Source organism: Culicoides brevitarsis, chromosome 1, assembly GCF_036172545.1.
Source record: "Culicoides brevitarsis isolate CSIRO-B50_1 chromosome 1, AGI_CSIRO_Cbre_v1, whole genome shotgun sequence".
In the NCBI taxonomy this organism is placed as follows: Eukaryota; Metazoa; Arthropoda; class Insecta; order Diptera; family Ceratopogonidae; genus Culicoides; species Culicoides brevitarsis.
The window spans coordinates 25551553-25567200 of NC_087085.1; the positions used below are offsets into that span (position 1 = coordinate 25551553).

Consider the following 15648-nt stretch of genomic DNA (forward strand, 5'->3'; position numbering starts at 1 on the left):
TTTCTCACATCAAATTAGTTCATCAGCGAGACGTCTCTCAAAAGTTCTATTGTGATAAATGTGGAAAGAGCTTTAGTGCAAAATCAAGTCTTGTGACGCACAAAAAACTAAAACACGAGAAGACTGACCAAAGATTCAAATGTTTTCATTGTGGAGACAAAATTTTTAACGAAAAAGAATATCTGAGACGACACATCAGAAATGTTCATAACGCGTTCACAGCAAGATGTCATCATTGTGAGAAAATATTTAAATCGAAGACTTCCTTGAAAAATCACATTTTGGGAAGTCATGTTAGGAAAACTTTTTCATGCGATATTTGTAATAAGGGATTTTCAACCATGGCCTGCAGGATTAATCATATGAGTGAGTTCATTATTTTTTTCTTAATAATTTATTTAAAGTTAAAATTTTTGATTTTAATGTTTGGAGAAAATTTTATTTTTTTTTAATGTCAAATAACAAAAAAATTAGGAGAATTATTTTTTAATGCCTTGATATTAGAATATTCGAAAAATGTAAAAAATTAATTAAAAATAGAAAAAAAAAAATTTGAAATTTTATGAATTTTTTTAAATTAAAGAATTTTTAAATTATTTTTTTTTCAAAACTTTCTAACCTTTTTTCAAATTGAAAAAAAATTACAATTACCTTTTTTTCTTTTTTTTTTTCCACAGAAACTCATTCACAAAACTTCTCGTTCAAATGTCTGGAATGCGGATCAACATTCAACACGAACGCCAATCTCACCCGTCATCTAATCAATCGTCATTCAAACGTCTTTAACTACCAATGCTCTACTTGCGAACGACAATTTAAGACAAGCACTGGACTCAAACTCCATCAGTCACTTCACAAGCCCCCAGAATTCTCCTGCCAAATTTGTGAGAAGCTTTTCACGCGAAATTCAGGACTGAAGGAACACATTTTTGCGGTTCATCTGGGCCGAAAAATTGCTTGTGACCTATGTCACCAGGAGTTTAGTCGCAAAGATGCTTTATTGAAACATCAGAAGGCGTTTCATGGTTAAAATCTAGGGTTTCTTACAAAGGACAGCCACCTTTTGAGGAAACTTGCTCACTTATTTTAAGAAAAAACGAAAAGAAGCAATGTTACTGTGATACTTTTTATTATTAAACATACATATATAATTTTACTAGAGAATGGAAATTCTGCTGCAACAATTACTGATTTGATGATGACCAATAGCCAGAGTTACTTTCAAGTTCGACGCCAATCGGAATTACTTTCGACCACTTGTTTTTGTCGTGATTCTGTGCCGTTTGGTGTTGTCGCAAGTGTTTCTTCATGCCGTATTCCTTGCCGCACTCGCATTTGTACCGAATACCAAGATGGACTTTCTCGTTGTGCATCCGGAGCGTGGTGGCATCGATGAAACTCTCGTTCGGGCAATATTCGCAGTAGAATCTGCGGTCCTCGTGTGTCCATTTGTGCTTGACAAGTTGGCCGGAACGCTTGAAACTCTTGTGACAGACGTCGCATGTGTAATTTTTCTCTTCCGAATGCGCTTTCATGTGTTGCAATAAATAGGCGCGCGTTTTAAACCCATTTCCGCACACCTCGCATCTGTGATCCAAACTCGCCTGATGCATTTTCATGTGGAACTTGTAACTTTGCATCGACTTGAATTTGGTGGAGCAGATTTCGCATTGGAATTTTTGTCCGACGGTGTAATGAACGCGTTGCAAGTGATCCTTGACCTGCGACTCGGTACCGAACATTTTCGAGCATTCGGGGCACGGGATCTCCGGCGGTTTCTTTTCCATGTGACGCGCCTGGAAATGTGCTTTGAGGGTCATTTTTGTCTTGAACTGCTTCTGACACAAGTCGCACGTAAGGAGATCGTGTTGTTCGTGCATGTGATAAATGTGCACGGAAACGCAACGCACTGCCTTGCCACAGAGCGGGCACAGTACTTTTTGGTGAATTTTTGGGTTGTCCGAGTGTTTGTCGCGTTTGTGATTGCGCAACGACGCCTTTTCCGAATACGAGCGTCCGCACAAGTCGCATGTCCAGCGTACGCGATTCGGATCCGATTTGTCCGTGAAATGAACCATTCGCAAATGTTCTCGTATGAGATTCCGGATGCGGAATTTCTTGCCACAATGGTGACATTCCAAGCCGCCGTTTGCGACAATGTGTTCAGCTTCGTGCTTTTTCAAGCTGTTCGGGAAGTGTCCGAAGCAGTAGCGACAATGGAATCGTGTCAAAGTGGCGGGCGGCAAGGGGATCGATGATGCTCGATTTCGTCGGCGCCTTACCACAACGGGAGTTTCCTTCTTTGTGAGTGGCGGCGGTGCCGGTGGTGCTGCAAAACTTTCGTCTTTGATGTGGGTCTCGACATTCTCAAGTGCTTCGTAGTCCTCGTAGTCCGCGCCTTCTTCCTTTACTGCAACGGAATATTCCTCTTTTTGTGGCAAAATGATGGTTTCCAGCAAAACATTCGAGCGCTGGGCCTCGCAACGAAAGTTGTAGGCATCGGTGAGCCGTTTCTGGCAATTGCTGCATAAAATACTGTTTTCTCCGACTTGCATTGCGATTTCGGTGACGAGTGCGAACATCTCCAGCAACGAAACGTCGGCTCCCGGGTATTTGGGGAGCGGATTCGACAACATATCGATGCGCGGACTGCCGGTCGTCAGGCAAACGCGACAAGGAATCTTTTTCATAGCCGTTTTTCGCTGATTTTCTGGGAAAAAGCCAACTTCCAAAACAATGTTTATTTATAAAACGAGTTACGCACCTCAGTTACTCGCCTCAGTAACTCAAAGTCACTCAAAATCACTCAACCCCAATGCAAAAAAATAATTTCCGACAAATCCCAGTGCAAAAAAAAGAAACATGCCCCAGGTGACAAACAACGACTTCTGACTGGCCCCAGGTGACAATCAAATGTCGGTACGTGACCCAGCTCACAGAAAATGGTTTTGTACATTTCCCAGCTCACAGAAAAAAATTCTGTACAAACACTATGCTCACATACGGGTTTCTGTAGCGACGTACAGACATCAACCAAGTCTCCCATCCAACTTGAAAGGACCCAATTTCTTGGAACCAATGTTCGATACAAGAAAATTTTCGAAGCTTTTTATTCAAGAAATGTTTCGAATTCAAGCTTTTGATACAAGTTCGCGGTTTGTTTTGTTTTGATTCCTTGAAAATTCCTGATTTTCCCCGAATTTTCCCTGTTTTTCAATTGTTTTTACAAAGATTTTTCATCAGAAACGAAGCTTTGCCTTTATTTAAATTAATTTAAATTTAAGAGATGACAAATCATCAACTCAAAATTTGAGGTAAGGAAAGTTTTTATTTTTATTTCATTCAAGTAATTTTTAAAATTTTAGATTTTTGTGATATTTTTAAAAGAAAATGGACAAAAAATCAAGCTGGGACGTCGAACGAGCAAAGTTAAAGCTCAAAGAATATTTTGGATACGACGACTTTAAAAGTGACGTTCAACAAAAGGCGATTTTAGCAACTTTGAATGGTACGGAATTTGTTTATTTACATTTTACTTTTGTCTTGATCTACTTTTTCCTTTTTTTAGGTGCCAAAAATGTCTACATCAGTATGCCAACTGGCTCTGGCAAGTCACTGTGTTACCAATTACCCGGATTGTGTCTCGAAAACAAAGTCACGATAGTTTTTTCGCCTTTATTAGCCTTGATTAAAGATCAATTGGACCACTTGACGCGACTCAAAGTGAAATGTGCCTCAATCAACTCCAAAATGGGCATCAAGGAACGTGACACGGTCATCAACGATCTCAAAAGTGTCAAACCGAGTATCCGATTTTTGTATATCACGCCAGAACAAGCAGCCACTGCGACTTTCAAGGAACTCATGCGAATGTTGGAGAAGCATAACAAGTTGGGATTTGTTGCTGTCGACGAGGCACATTGCGTTAGTCAGTGGGGACACGATTTCCGCCCGGATTACCTAAAACTGGGGCAGTTACGAAAGGAATTTGCCACCACGTCATGGATTGCCTTGACAGCAACTGCAAGTCCTGAAGTTGTAAAGGACATTATGAAAAACTTGGCATTGAAAGATGCGAAAATTTTTCGAACGTCGTGCTTTCGGAAAAATTTGTACTACGACATTTGTTACAAAATACTCATTCACGATGATTTTATCCATTTGAAGCGTTACGCGGAGGAATGTTTGAAGAGTCAGGATGAAAGCGAGCTGCGACCCAATAAAAGGTCATGCGGAATTATTTATTGCAGGACACGTGAGTCGACTGAACGAGTTGCAAAGTGCTTGACAAAGTTGGGATTAAAGACAATGGCGTATCATGCTGGCTTAAAAACGGCGGAAAGAACTCAGGTACAAGAAGATTGGGTGGAAGGCCGGTGTTCCGTCATTAGTGCTACTGTGAGTTTTGGAATGGGAGTTGATAAGAGTTCGGTGCGTTTCGTAGTGCATTGGGATATGCCTCAGAATGTCGCCGGATACTATCAGGAGAGTGGGCGCGCGGGACGAGATGGCGTAAAATCATTTTGTCGAATCTATTATTCAAGGTAAAATTAGTTTGGGCGAGATTTTAGGTTTTTTGACATTTTCCACGTCATAAAATGAATTACCAATTTCCTTTTCTTCATCAATTTATGGGCCAAAATCTAAGAAAATTGGTCAAAATATATTCAGACACAATCTCCAAGTCTATTTCGAGTTTTTTTTAAATTATTTTTTGCAGTATATTTCGTGGAATTCTAAAATTAATTTCAGAACTGAATTCAAGCTAAAGTCAAAATTAATTTTACGGAAAATATTTCTAAAGAAGAAACTTGATTTTTAAAATACCATGATAAATTTTTGGTAAAAAAAATCAAAAATTGCAAATTAAAAAAGTTAGAAAAATTTAATTTATTTAAAAATTTTAATTAATTTTAAATTTTGTCTCATTAATAACGTTTATTTAATATTTAAGTTAATTATTTGAATGATTCCAATATAAACTAACAATTTTTAAGATTTTATTTTTATTGTTCTGCTTGAACTTTTATTCAAAATTTCAATTATTTTTTTTTTATTTTTTTTAGAGAAGACTGTGACTCGATAGACTTCCTCATCAAACAGGAGATAAACAAAGCAAAAACGGAGGCAAAGAAAGAAAAAGCCCGAAATTCGTACAAAAACTTTCGTCTAATGACCCAATTCTGCGAAAGTCTGAAATGTCGTCATCGTTTGTTCTCCGATTACTTTGGTGATGAACCACCTGATTGTAATGATCGCTGTGATGTTTGTAAAAATAAGGAATCTGCTTCCAAAATTCTCGAGCAATTTCTTCAACTGGGTTGCAACAGCAAATTAAAGGGTTTCATCGACTTCGATGCCGAACCAATTAACAACGATATGTATGGTGGTGGGCGACGTGGAATGCAATCCGAATACGAAGCATATCAAAATGGCGAGGATGGCGACGAGGACCGTGCCGGCAATCAAGAAGCTCGTCGAAAAAAAGAAGATAAAGATTTCATAGCGAAACAATTTGCTCTGAGAAAACTTCAAGCAGCAAAAGACATGGAAATGGAACCTTCGGCTGCAATTTCAAAAGTAAAATATGCTCAAAGTACCACGACGAAAGTAGCGGGATTGACAAACGCGACACGAGAAAGTTACCTCACACTTTTATCAGATGCTCTAAAGTCAAATGTGGAGGCGTGCAAAGGCCTGGAATCGCCGGATCATGATTTGGTGTACAAAGACTTTGAAGATGTCGCGATCGAGTTGGAGTACGAGCCTTTTACGAACAATACTGTGATAACGATGTACCGACGAGGCATCGTGAAACACTTGAATGACATTAAAAAACTGACAAAGGAGAAAAAATTGTATCCGCAACTCAAAACGCATGTCCCGAAGAAGAGAAATACGAAAGGTGGCGAATTCAAAGCGATTGTCGCTGAAATGCGAGAAAAATATGGAGATGAATTCGTTGCTGGATTCGAAAAGGAACAAAAACCGAAAGTATCGAAGGAGAGAAATAAAACTGGAAACTTCAGCAAAGAGACTTCTAGCCAAACATCGATAGCAAAATTCTTTAAAAAAGTCGAAAAATCCGAAACTTCCTCGCAGGAGTCGGAAACGAAAGAAGTGAAAGTCGATGATGATGTAACGATGCTGGAACCGGTGACAGAAACGATCGATCTTGCAACCTCGCCAACTGAAAACAAAAATAAATCTGAAAAGAAGGAAGTTACCAAGACAGAAGTGAAATTAGAGACAAAATCGCCAAAAACAGCAACAAAACCGGCAAAAAGTCCAGCAAAACTGAAGAGAAAGCAATCAGACTTGTTTGGAGATAGTTCTGATGATGAAATTTCGAGTGAAACGAAACCTGCCAAAGTTGCCAAACAGGAAATTAGTGATAAACCGTCGTCTTCTGTGATGTTCAAGCCTCCGAGAATCGCACATGACCGCGTACCAAAGCCAGTTTCACCAAAATTACTGTCTCCCAAGGCGAATTCTTCGGTAATTTCAAAAACCTCAGAACCAACAACTCCTAAAATCACTAAAAATGATGCAAAGCCTTTGAAACCTGTTACTCCTTCAACAAACAAAAAGGTTGAAATGCCTCAGGATAAGCAAAATTCTAAAAAATCGAAAGAAAGTGTGTCGAATTTAGTTATAAAACATCTAATGCCGCACTACAAATCACGTGTTATCACTACAAAGGATCTTTTTAAGGCATTCGCGAGAAATGTCTCTCACAAATTTTATGGCAAAGAATATGATGACAGCATCATAAAAGAATTCGTTGACCAACATATCTTAAAAAAGAAGAAAATTGAAAAAATCGACGATTTACCGTAATTATTATTTTCTGTTATTTGTAAAAAAAAATAAAACTTTGTTTTTTCATTAAACGCCCGTTAATGTTCTAATGAATTGTCTAACACTCGGATTAGCGATTTTCGTGTAGCCAGCAGGAACTTGAGTTCCGCAATCACTTGGCCCAAATGACACAATGCCAACTTGTAAGTTTCTAAAAACCAATGGTCCGCCGGAGTCACCAACGCAGCTATCAAAGCCAGTTTTTCCGCCAGCACAAATCCTAGGTGAAATGAAATTGATTAGATTTTTTTTAGTTTTATCTATGAGAATTTAAGAGACTAGACTAATATTTTTTTGAAACAATTAAAAAAAAAATTTTTTTTGAAACAATTTTTCAAAAAAATTTTTTTTTTAATATTTTTTTTTTAATTCTGATTCTCAATCGAATACTCCGAGTTTTCTCAGTTGAGATGAATTTACTCTACCTACATTCGATCTGTGAATTTTGATCCCCAAAATGCGCGACAATCATTCTCAGCTACTATTGGAACTCCCGTTTGCAAGAGATCGTTGCTCAAGTATCCCGTTTCCTATTAAAAATTTTATGAAAATTATACTTTTTAAAAACCAAATAATTTACCGTGACTCCCCATCCACTAATAACACTAATTTCTCCCGTTACTAGGGGCATATTTTGCGTCGACAATCGAATCGCCTGAACTTTTGGCACTTCAAAAAATGATCTCGTTACACGAAAAACTGCAACATCGTAATCATACATTGTGGCATCGTAATTCGGGTGCCTATGTAATTCCTCAACATCAAAAATATTCACTGAACTTGGCGACTCAATGTTTAAAACACCAGCCAGGAAGGTAATTGCCCATAGAGGTAATTGAGTGTTCACGCAATGTCCCGCACTTAAAGCCCAATTTGCGGAAATTATCGATGCGCCACATTTGTGTTGACCGAAATTCCGTAGGCTCAGTTGGTATGGCAATTCAGAGACATCGGAAACGGGCGTCCCACCAATTATACGATTGGCTTCCGATGAAAGACCGGAGCAAAGACCTAAAATAATGATACACAAGAGCTTCATTGTTCGAATATTTACCGAGAACTGAGGATGTTTATCGGAATTTGTTTGTGTTATTAATGAACAGAAGCAAAAAAAACGAAATCTTATCTCATTTTAGGGCTATCGAAATGCGCCTAATCTATTAATTACAGATCAAAACGAAGATAGATGATTGATAATTTGCGATTTTTTCAGTTGTTTCTTGTAATTTATCAATATTTAAGACGGATTTGTGTTAGTGTGGCTGCGGTTTTGCATGATGTGCGTGAGTTTCCATTCTAATTATCAAGAAAAGTGGTACAAAGAATTTTGCTTGTGTACATTAATCTTATTTAGCAGTCGATAGAACAAAAAACCAGACAGCTCCATTTCGTATTAATTCTAACAAAGGATACAGAGGAATATCGACGTCCCAAAAATTTGTTATTTCATGAAAAAAAAATATACAATCGCTTTCATGGTCGAAGCTTTTAAAAAAACCTGATTTCAAAATCCGGCATTGAGCCATTTGAAAGTTATACCTCAAAAATACGTTCCTCTGCATGATCCATTAAATGTTGCAGCACTTCCCTCTCTACGGTTTTTGTTGTCAACAAGACATAAATAAATGGAAAAACATGGTTCCCGACAATGTATGGAATAGAGTTGATAAAAAAAGCCGGGAACGGTTTTGAATGTTCCGTTGCATAATTTAACGCATTATAACACATTGACAACCTTCAATGTCCATCTCTTGGTGCGGCTTGCTTAGATTTAGAACTATAAAAAACCGTTTTACATTTTTTTCAATCTTAAAAATTCGAGGTCTTAATTAAAAAACCTTCATTTTACAATGTCAAGGTTCTGATATGTAACATTTATTTTAGTATGTATAATATTCGGTCTCTTCTTATCGACTTTTCTTATCTATTTTGAAAAAAAAAACTCAGTTCGGTGGATTCTTTAAGAAATGCTTTTGTGAATTTCTGATCAGCCAATCGAACTTAATTTAATAATAATGATTTATAACAAATGAATTTTAAAAACGACGACGAAGGAAACACGCCGCGAACGAAGATATTTTTATCATAATTTTATTATATTAAAAAGTTTTTTTAGTTATTCGCAAGTTAAGAGGAAGATCAAAGTCTTTATTTTCTCCTCGTAAATAAATAATAATAAAAAAATTTTTTGAATGAATAAACTCAAAAGTGGAGAAGTTATTTAATTTTATTTCGATTTGCCAAAAGGAAAGCTTGGTTAACCGTCGAGAATTTGTGTGCAAGTTTATGACAATGAAAGAATAAAAAAAGAGGAAAGAAGGTCGCTGGTAACCACTATACTTGCTCGCGAAAACTTTGTCAACAATGATGCTTATGAATATAGAGATATTTATTTATTGTTCTGAAGAAATAAGAAGAGGAAAAACTTTTTTTCTTTTGTCAAATCTTCTGTCAAAGTAAATGAATAAAATAGAATAGGAAGACACAAAGAAAGCTTTAAAGTTTTTCTTTCTTTCGTACTTTTTTTTGTTGCTTGATGTACAACACATTATTCCTCCTCACCGATAATAAGATGAAAAGAAAAAGAAGAAGATGACGACGAAGTATTATTATTGGGTGCTGTACGAGTTGTGGTAACTTTGCCGAAAAAAAGATATTCTTTGTATCTTTCTAAGTAAGCAGATAGAAATTTAAATTTCGTTTTTGGATAAAATCACTTTGCTGTTTGCGTGTACGGTAAAAATTTAAATAAAATTTCTGGTTCAATTGGTATGCCAATTTACGTGAATTGAACTTATCTAAATTGATTTGATTTGAAAAGGATTTGGTACTAAAGTAATAATGGAAAGTGCTACTTTTTGAGTGGTTTTTGACGAATTTTAAATAATTAATGACTGTACTTAGCAGTAAAAGGGAAGTTGAATAATGGCAAAGATATGACTTCATCATAATTAGTCGAAAAGCGTCGTCTAAGAGATAATGGCGATGATTCATTCACCTTTTTATTTACAGATTATGCATTTTTTATCAGTATCATTATACGGCAGAAGGAATTTATATAATGACGATCGCTTTTGGCGATTTTAAAGTGTCTGTCAGTGCGATAAATTTAAAGGGAAAGAAAATATTTTTTATGTAACTTCACTAAAAACGCGCTCATCTTGTTCAAACAATTTTATCGCTGAGCAAAGAAAGATAACGTTTGATCTCGTTCTCAACAAAGACCTTTCCCATCGTCAGTACACTTGCCAGTGTTCATTAAGTAACGATGAGTGCGACAAGACAATTTCTTTTTATCGCCATCGTATTTCTTCTCTTCCCATCGTCACTGCGGCAATTTATCGCGGCTGCTGCTAATGACAAAATCAACGACAACGTAAAAATATTCGGTGGCGTTGCTGCCGATATTTCGTCGGTGCCGTTTCTGCTGTCACTACGCTACCGTGCAACGCACTTTTGTGCCGCCAATGCCATAACGCCCTTCTGGAGTGTAACTGCGGCCCATTGTCTGCACACGTATCCACCTCCATCGTCGGTATGTGCCACATAATAATTTATTTATTCGCCGATTACAATCAGAAGATAATGTAATAAAATATTGAACTCACCATTAATTGATAAATTATCATTTTCTCCGTCAGATAAGTGTGCGTGTCGGAAGTACAAATCGTATCAGTGGCGGAACAATCTTGCCCATTGAGCGGTACCATATACATCCAAAATATGACAGGATATTAATTCGGTATGACGTTGCGGTTCTGCGGACGACCACAGCAATGCCAATTCCAAGGTTTGCGATATTGCCATCAGTGAATGCTTCCTACTTGACGGGCACCAAAGTGACTGTCATGGGATGGGGAAATACGGTAAGCTGCTGAAAATATTACATTTTTTTACAAATTTATTAGTCATTCCAAAAGATTTTAATAGTTTTGTCCAAAACACCAAAATTTAAACAATTTTTGAAATCAGTATTTTTGTTATTTTAAGTTTCTTTACATTGATATTTGTACATTTTAAAATTGATTTAATACAACTTTAAATAAAATTAAAAAAAATTAAAACTATCATAAAAAATAACTGTCAAATTTTTTGAAAAATAATTTCAGTAATTTTTATGAACAATATTGTTTTTGAAAATAAAATTTTTAATACAATATTTTTGAAAAAATGAAAAAAAAATTTAAAAAATTTTTAAAATTTTTTAAAGGTAAATGAATTTTTTCGATTTTAAAATGGGACACCGGACAAAACTATTGAGTTTCATTCTTAACAGCCTTAAACGTAAATTTACCTTTTCTCCGCAGGAAAACGGAACTCTTGCCCTCAATTTGCTCCAGGTACAAATCCCAATTGTCTCTGGTTTTAGATGCAAACTCGCATGGTGGCAATATTATACGGAGACCTCGTTGTGTGCCGGTCGCGTAAATAAAGACAGTTGTACCGGAGACTCGGGCGGCGGCCTATGGCTCAATAAAACGATTCTTGTGGGTGTCGTTTCATTCGGTTCGGAAAAGTGCGGCAGTAGAAAGCCGGGCGTCTACACGAAGATTTCGCATCCTGACGTATTAAATTTTGTTAAAAACACAACGGGGATTAATTAACAAAAAACGAAATTGCGTGTTAGGCAGAAATAAAACATGTACACAAAAATAAAAGAATAATGAGAGAAAGATTTTAATAAAATAAAAGGGTGCTGTTCTTTTGTGATAGCTCCAACAAAATCTTCACGTCAGATAAATTTCACTTCTTGCACTGCGCGAATTTCCTGGTATTCTCCCGAAACCAAAATTGTTTGCGTATAAAATTACCTTGTTTATTTTAATCAAACAACAACAAACTAGTATCTGAAACTGAAAAATACGTTTTTTTCATAAAAAAAACATTTTGTTTTTTTGGTTTTAAAAACAAGTTCAAAAGAATTGCTTTTTAGGATAGCTAAGTTTTTTGATAAAATTGAACAAAAACTCAATTCGATGCCTCGCACACAGCAGGCACTTGTCTAAAAAAAAACTAAATAAAACTTTTTGATGGTTTAACGAAGTACAATTTTAAAACAGGCTAAGTGGTTGTTACAAAGTTGGACTAGTTGGTGGATACTCCAGTTTTGTATGGCTGAACATAATTATTATTATTATTGGTAGATGCAGTAGAATTGAGTTAGAGAACGGCGAAAGAAGACACAATGTTAAATTATTATGCATTGTTACCTCTTGAGAACGACCTAGTGCAGTAAAAGTTTAAAGTGAGTAAAAGAGCTCTTGAATTGTTTTCTATATCAACTTTTTCGTGTTTTTCTTTCTTTCGAAACTTGTGTTCTTTGAATGTTTGCGGATATAAAAATTTAATTTGATGGATGTTTTCCAAAGAAAAAAGTCTATGAAGATTGACATGATGCTAAAACTAGACCAGACATCATAAATTCCTCAACAACATTTAGCTAAGGTTAAAAATTCCGTAAAAAAGGAATTGGTCAGGATATTTTTATCTGGCACTCACACGAAGTGAATGTAACTCTAATTTACAGGGAATTACTCACATTAAATTTCCATTAGACAGTACCCTTTTATCTTTCACTTTGAAAGCATTTACATTTACGGTGCGGCGTTTTGAGAATAATTCATGACTTTTTTGTGTGAAATTTTACGCAGTTTGCAGTGGGAAATGGCTTGGCATGAAATTTCAAGTTCAATGGAATATTTGTTTTGACCACAGTCGGTTTGACGGTCCGTTGTCATCCCTTTTTTGTCTGATATTTGCATAAAGATGTTAGTCACATCATCTCGCACACACACAATAGAAACCCTTAAATGACATTATTTTCTCTCCGTTTCGTTTGAAATCGCATTTTCCTCTTGTCGGTACTAAAAAAAATTAAGTTGTGAAAAATTATTACAGAGAATTCGAAAAATTAAAATTTTAAAATGCTTTTTTTTAATATATTATTTTTTGATTTTATTAAATAAATTTTGTTATTTAAATTTCTACGATTCATTATTTTTGATTCATTTATTATTTTAAAATGTTAATTTTTTTTCATCATTTTTTCAAAAGAAAAAAAATTATAAAAATAAAATAAATTAATTTAATAAATAAAGTAAAACGGAGAAGGTCAGACAAAAAAATAATTAATCGCCTAGTTTTAATTTTTGATATTAAATTTACATGAGTTTTGACAACAAAACTGCAAGAAAAAAACACAAACAGCAAAATTTCTATTGATCTTTAAAAAATAACTCAGAAAATAAAAGAAGAAAAAAAAACATTTTGCCAATTCTGAAGTGTGATTGAATGATACCTACTTTTTTGTATTCCACAGCATCTGAATGAAAAGCTTATAATCTATAAACTGCCGATTTTCCTCCTCTTGAATAAAATGAACATAATAAAGGCATTTCAATTCAAAAACAACCTTTTATTCAAATAACGTAAGTATGTGAGCGTTGAAGTAAGCCTTTATTGTTATATTATGATATTTTAATAACTGAAAGCACGTCTATTGAAAATTTTATCATAATATTTGCGTTCCATATTTACATTTCTTCTTTCTTCATTCAAATTAGTGTCATATGATGTGATGTGTGTTTGTTGTAAAAATTCGGCCATTCTTAGCTCAAATTCGGAATTTCCGTCTCCATATGTTTGAAATGTTTGACACGCGATATTATCTCTACATGAAAACACTTTTAACTCATTTTTTTTGTAAATTTCATATAAAAAGCTGCCGTAGACTTGTCAATCATTTCATTCGTCACCTTTTAATTATTAACGTCATTCAACGGACTCCATCATATAATTATTTCAAAACGAAAAAAATAAAAAAATGTGGAAAATTTTCGTAGCAATTTTTTTCGTCAATGTCGTGTCAAGTGAACCGATTCGTCATCCAGTGATAATTGGAGGCATGGAAGCGAAAATTCAGGATGTGCCATACCAGGTTGCGTTATATCATTACGGGATTTTCAAATGTGGCGGTTCGATTTTAAGCGAATGGTATATTTTGACTGCAGCACATTGCTTGGATTTTGCGTTTTTGCCCACGGATGCTGTGACATTCAGAGCTGGCAGTGCCAATAACAGAGACGGAGGTGTCATTGTACAAGCGGAAAATATAACCATTCATCCGGAATACGATGCGGAAACGTTTAATAATGATGTGGCAATCGTCAAGTTAAAGGAACCGTTAGAGCTGAATAACGAGAACATCAAGGCAATTCGAATTGTTGACGAGGATTTTACCATTAAGAATTTTGAGATGGTGCAAGTGAGTGGATGGGGACGCTTAGTAAGTATCTATGATATGCTGAAAATTATAATGACAAAATTGAATTTTGGATTCCATTTCAAACAGGAAACAGGATATTTACCGGAACAATTGATGCGCGTGATAGTTCCCGTTCTACATCATCGTGAATGCAATATTTTTTACAAGCCTCTTCACGATTCGGATATTCTTGAAACGTATGTAAATTTTTATTTTGATTTTTTTTTTTTGAAAAAAATCACATTTTTCTTAATGGAACATCAATTTTGAAGTATTTTTTTCCATCAAATTTATTTTGAAATTCAAAAAAAATTAGATTATTTCTATTTTTAAATAAATAAAAATCATTAAAATAATAAATTTTTAAAAAAATTATTAAAAATATTGAAAATATCTGAAAAATTTTTAAAAATTCAAAAGTTTTACCGTTAATTTAAGACTTCTTTTCGTTACATAAAATGCTTTTTTTCATTTTTACATTACCTGAATTTTTTTCATAACGTGTGTTTTTTATTTGACCGAAGTTCAAAGTTTATGTTTAAAAAAATTTTTTTTTAAAATATTTTTAGAAGATTTTCCTATTAAAATTTAAGAATTTGAAAATTTTTGTCCCCCTAAAATTATTTTTTACCTTGTTTTTTTGTCATGACTTATGAAATTTTCTGAAATTGTCTGAAAAATTTAAAAAAAATTTTAAAAATGGTCAAAAATAGAAATTATTGAGCCAAAAAGCTCAAATATGTTACCAGATATTGCAAATTTTGTCTTGTTTTGATTTGATGATTTAACAAATTACCTCGAAAATTCTCTAAATCCTTTTGAGTTTGAAGGCTAGAAATAAATTTGACTATTTTGACCAAATAATACGATAAAATTATTTCTAAAACAATTTAAAATAATTTTTTCTACTATCTTAATTTTTCCATTTCAGCATGATTTGTGCTGGCTTCCCCGAAACCGACTCATGTGACGGAGATTCTGGCGGTCCTTTGGTCTATCCACTGGATAATGAACTTGTGCAACTTGGTATTGTCTCATTCGGTCCAAATACTTGTGGGGTTTCTGTCGGAGTTTATACCTACATCTCGCATCCCAGTGTCCGAGAATTCATTCGCAGCACATCTGACATTTAATTTTCATATGGCATCATTTTAATAAAATTTCATTTCAAAACGCATCTCAAAATTCCCTTTCAATAGCTCATAATTAGCAAAGTATTGAAAATGCATTTCACGCAAACACAGTCAAATGTTGCGTACGTAACAGTTCAATTCAATTCTTGTTGAGACAAGGTCAATCAAAAACCTTATACACAATTCCGTACACAAACGAAAGGCAAATCAGTCTAAACTAAGCATGGAAAACAATGTTGCTGTTGTGCCACCGGAATGTGGATCATGCGCGTGAGGGTTTTCGAAAATCCAAAGTCGTTAAGTGGGGAAATGGGACTTCCAGCGCGCACAACGGACAAAAAAGGGAATTGCAACGATTTTATTTTTAGCGATTGTTGTTATGTTGATGTA

At 34.9% G+C, this 15648-nt stretch overlaps 5 protein-coding genes across 7 annotated transcripts; 3 read left to right on the plus strand and 2 right to left on the minus strand.

Annotated features, from left to right (window-relative positions):
- Positions 1–1112: 1112 nt before the first annotated feature.
- LOC134835017 (zinc finger protein draculin-like) lies at positions 1113–2768 on the minus strand. The gene has a single exon (XM_063849865.1). The coding sequence runs from the start codon at positions 2688–2690 to the stop codon at positions 1185–1187; it is 1506 nt and encodes a 501-aa protein (XP_063705935.1). The 5' UTR covers positions 2691–2768; the 3' UTR covers positions 1113–1184.
- A 429-nt stretch (positions 2769–3197) lies between these two features.
- On the plus strand, positions 3198–6864 carry LOC134836694 (ATP-dependent DNA helicase Q5-like). 3 transcript variants are annotated; one of them, XM_063851879.1, is made up of 4 exons: positions 3198–3314; positions 3366–3508; positions 3569–4544; positions 5067–6864. In XM_063851879.1, exons 2-4 carry the CDS (start codon positions 3391–3393, stop codon positions 6838–6840), a joined length of 2868 nt encoding a protein of 955 aa, XP_063707949.1. In that variant the 5' UTR covers positions 3198–3314; positions 3366–3390; the 3' UTR covers positions 6841–6864. The 3 variants fall into 3 exon arrangements, with proteins under 3 accessions (XP_063707949.1, XP_063707947.1, XP_063707948.1); XM_063851877.1 differs by having other exon boundaries at positions 3366–4544; XM_063851878.1 differs by having other exon boundaries at positions 3241–3314; positions 3388–4544.
- LOC134836696 (trypsin-2-like) lies at positions 6821–7903 on the minus strand. The gene is made up of 3 exons (XM_063851880.1): positions 7442–7903; positions 7291–7391; positions 6821–7081 (listed from the first exon to the last, which is right to left on the minus strand). The coding sequence occupies exons 1-3, from the start codon at positions 7898–7900 to the stop codon at positions 6889–6891; spliced, it is 753 nt and encodes a 250-aa protein (XP_063707950.1). The 5' UTR covers positions 7901–7903; the 3' UTR covers positions 6821–6888.
- A 2214-nt stretch (positions 7904–10117) lies between these two features.
- LOC134838136 (trypsin 3A1-like) lies at positions 10118–11591 on the plus strand. The gene is made up of 3 exons (XM_063853606.1): positions 10118–10396; positions 10503–10727; positions 11169–11591. Exons 1-3 carry the CDS (start codon positions 10130–10132, stop codon positions 11463–11465), a joined length of 789 nt encoding a protein of 262 aa, XP_063709676.1. The 5' UTR covers positions 10118–10129; the 3' UTR covers positions 11466–11591.
- Positions 11592–13684: 2093 nt separating this feature from the next.
- Positions 13685–15258, plus strand: LOC134837510 (mite allergen Der p 3-like). Its single transcript, XM_063852892.1, has 3 exons — positions 13685–14146; positions 14213–14322; positions 15057–15258. Exons 1-3 carry the CDS (start codon positions 13685–13687, stop codon positions 15256–15258), a joined length of 774 nt encoding a protein of 257 aa, XP_063708962.1.
- The last annotated feature ends 390 nt before the right edge of the window (positions 15259–15648 follow it).

Coding starts and splice junctions, on each gene's coding strand:
- LOC134835017 (XM_063849865.1), bottom strand. CDS start 2,690: ATGAAAAAGATTCCTTGTCGCGTTTGCCTGACGACCGGCAGTCCGCGC.
- LOC134836694 (XM_063851877.1), top strand. CDS start 3,391: ATGGACAAAAAATCAAGCTGGGACGTCGAACGAGCAAAGTTAAAGCTC. Junction 4,545..5,066: donor TGTCGAATCTATTATTCAAG/GTAAAATTAGTT, acceptor TATTTTTTTTAG/AGAAGACTGTGACTCGATAG.
- LOC134836696 (XM_063851880.1), bottom strand. CDS start 7,900: ATGAAGCTCTTGTGTATCATTATTTTAGGTCTTTGCTCCGGTCTTTCA. Junction 7,392..7,441: donor TTAGTGGATGGGGAGTCACG/GTAAATTATTTG, acceptor AATTTTTAATAG/GAAACGGGATACTTGAGCAA. Junction 7,082..7,290: donor TCAAAATTCACAGATCGAAT/GTAGGTAGAGTA, acceptor CATTTCACCTAG/GATTTGTGCTGGCGGAAAAA.
- LOC134838136 (XM_063853606.1), top strand. CDS start 10,130: ATGAGTGCGACAAGACAATTTCTTTTTATCGCCATCGTATTTCTTCTC. Junction 10,397..10,502: donor CGTATCCACCTCCATCGTCG/GTATGTGCCACA, acceptor TTTCTCCGTCAG/ATAAGTGTGCGTGTCGGAAG. Junction 10,728..11,168: donor TCATGGGATGGGGAAATACG/GTAAGCTGCTGA, acceptor TTTTCTCCGCAG/GAAAACGGAACTCTTGCCCT.
- LOC134837510 (XM_063852892.1), top strand. CDS start 13,685: ATGTGGAAAATTTTCGTAGCAATTTTTTTCGTCAATGTCGTGTCAAGT. Junction 14,147..14,212: donor TGAGTGGATGGGGACGCTTA/GTAAGTATCTAT, acceptor CATTTCAAACAG/GAAACAGGATATTTACCGGA. Junction 14,323..15,056: donor GATTCGGATATTCTTGAAAC/GTATGTAAATTT, acceptor TTTCCATTTCAG/CATGATTTGTGCTGGCTTCC.